Source organism: Leiobunum rupestre, chromosome 1 (assembly GCF_980474605.1).
Source record: "Leiobunum rupestre chromosome 1, qqLeiRupe1.1.hap1, whole genome shotgun sequence".
In the NCBI taxonomy this organism is placed as follows: Eukaryota; Metazoa; Arthropoda; class Arachnida; order Opiliones; family Sclerosomatidae; genus Leiobunum; species Leiobunum rupestre.
In genome coordinates, this window is record NC_143384.1 from 16,618,752 (window position 1) to 16,621,455 (window position 2,704).

The following is a 2,704-nucleotide window of genomic DNA, read 5'->3' on the forward strand; positions in this document are numbered from 1 at the left end:
AATGAATAGAATATTTTAATTTCTGTAGTATTTATGTATAACAAATAGTTTTTACAAACTATGGTTTATCTCCGTGCCTTGCGATCTTGAGATTTCGTTCCCATGGTAACATTTTCATTATAGCGCAAAGATTATAAGAAATTGCCTGTTTCGTGTACCCTTTTGGTATCTTCCGAGTGAAAATTGTTTTCTATGAAAATGTTATGGCGAAGCATACTTATGAGTAATTGTTAATGTTACATATGAAAATAATAACCGAAAGAGGTGTGTGATTAAAAAAACACTCAATTATGTAAAGTTTTGAATTAATTTCTTTATTCTAATTATTTTGTAGTTTTTACATTGCCAACTTTCACGAGCTTAAGTGTTATTTATTTAGTAGTTGGAAGGCATGGGTTGGGTGTAAGAGCTCTTGCTGGCTACTCGAAGTTGAGGAACCTTGAATAAGTACTTCTGCAAGTTGACGATAGGAGTGATGGTTCTCACTGTGTGTGGTACTTTGTAGACGATGGGTTTGTGCTGGATAATGGGCCTTGGCACCTAAAAAACGGATTTCAGATGTAGCTAAAACACAAAACCGTTTTAGCTAGGAGCAACAAACACAAGGAGAACGCAGCTAGCCTTTAAACACGCTAAGGCGCAGTGTTGTCTACGAATTTCATTGGACGAGCCTTTACGCTGAACGTTTTACGGGTGGGGGAAGACAATTTCCGAATTTTCCCCTTCCGACGGCAGCAGGCGCTAAAGCGTCTAACCATTGAAAACTGTACGCAAGAATATGCACGACGTTTGACGGGTTGCGTTCTCCTTGTGTGAGGTTCTGTGTTTGTTGCTCCTAGCTTCCACAATCCGTATAAAAATCGATAACGGTAGTTTCACCCGATTAATCGATAACGATAATTTTTTCACGATTAATCAATAAAATCGAAAACGGTAGTTTTTTTTTCGATTAATCGACAAAATCGAAAACTGTAGCTATTTTCCTATTAATCGAATCATCGATAACGATAGTTTTCCCGATTTATGTATAAAATCAGTAACGGTAGTTTTTCCCGATTAATCGATAACGGTAGTTTTCCCGATTTATGTATAAAATCAGTAACGGTAGTTTTTCCCGATTAATCGATAACGGAAGTTATCGATTAATCCCAGGTTTTAAAGACAATATATTGAAGAGATTACGTAGAAGATGGGTTGAGGGAGCTTGAAGAGGACTTCCCTTTCCTTGATGATGGGTGAGGGTGCTTCTACGATGGGTGATGGCAGATTGAGGTATAAATCCTTGTTCTGGACGCTGTTTCCTGGCAGTTGAATGTGAGCGTGAGGTACATCAACGACCTCTTGACCTCCTTTGGGCAATTGGATCAGAGGCGCGTTGGCCAAGAGTGAAGGAGCACTGACATCCCAACTTAATGATTCCAACTTGCCGACACCTGGTTTTTGTTAGTACAAATAATATTTAAACTATAATTAACTGATAGTTACAACCTACACAAAGATAAGTTTTCGTTCTCCTAATTAATATTAAAAACATTGACGCTATATCAATAATAATAGTCAGCGGTTCCCAATTTTTTTTTGCTATGGAACCCTAAATTATCCACCTAATTCTGGCGGAACCCCAACTCATTTTTTTTACTTATCTTAAAAGACTCTTGACACAAACAAATATGGACACGCTACGAACTCTCGGAACCACTGTGACCCTTCCACGGCCGGATTAGTCTCGTAGGCCGCCGTAGTGCTCAGGCGGAACGCCTTTTAGGGACCGCTGCCATAAGTAATAATAATAATCAGCTAGGCTAATACCCTAGGCACCACCTTAGGCCCAAGTCATTTAGCGACTTATAATTTACCTTTAAACATTTGGCTGGGTTACAAGTCTACATGTATAATATTGTTCCATAAGTTTGTCACTTTGGGGAATATTTTGCTGAGAGCTAGTAACGGAGTGACGTCATCACAAGAAGCGCTGTCAAAGGCTACGTGTGACGCAAAACTGTGACGAAGCCCGTAATGCCGTCTGTCTTGTGTAAAACGTTTGCATGTGAAGAATAGGAAGTTTCACACTTATGTAACATTATTATACACTTATGTAGATACCCAGTGAAGTTAAAAATACATAGCTTATAGATATCATGTATATCAAAATATCCTTAAGATATCCAATTGAGCTATTGGTGCTTGTTGGGATAATCCGTAAAATCACTATCTGATGTCGATATAACACCAGAAAGAGCAACATAGGACCTAACGAATATCGTGTGAATGTCCGTGTGATATCTCTCGAAATCCGAAACCCACTTCCAATGGTTTTTCCACGGATGTCTGAAATGCGGACATTTGGGCATCCCCAGTGCATCAAATAGTTCACAGTTTGGATTTTTGGTTCAGCTTAGGGATATCCGAATATCCTAACCTGATATTTCTTGGATATCCAGGGGACTATTTTGTGTTTGCTAGGTGTAGATGGCGCTATTATATGGGATGAGTTATAGCAAAAGTAGCGTAAGACCCAAAAGTGTGTCAGAACGGTATAGTAGTTAATCAGAGTTTGTCGCAAAGTAAAAGAGGCAAACGAAGGGGGGTTGGAAAATACGTCATGAAAATCGAGGTACTCCAGCGCCGCCTAGTGAGGCGTTTTAGAACGTATGTCTACGGGCGAGCAAAGATAATTTAAACTCGTACCCTAGATTCAGTACAG

General features: G+C 39.2%; 1 protein-coding gene across 1 annotated transcript; it reads right to left on the bottom strand.

The window, feature by feature from the left end:
• Positions 1-351: 351 nt before the first annotated feature.
• LOC149961199 (uncharacterized) lies at positions 352-2,351 on the bottom strand. The gene is made up of 3 exons (XM_090159623.1): positions 2,210-2,351; positions 1,183-1,433; positions 352-540 (listed from the first exon to the last, which is right to left on the bottom strand). Exons 1-3 carry the CDS (start codon positions 2,349-2,351, stop codon positions 376-378), a joined length of 558 nt encoding a protein of 185 aa, XP_090015749.1. The 3' UTR covers positions 352-375.
• Positions 2,352-2,704: the final 353 nt, after the last annotated feature.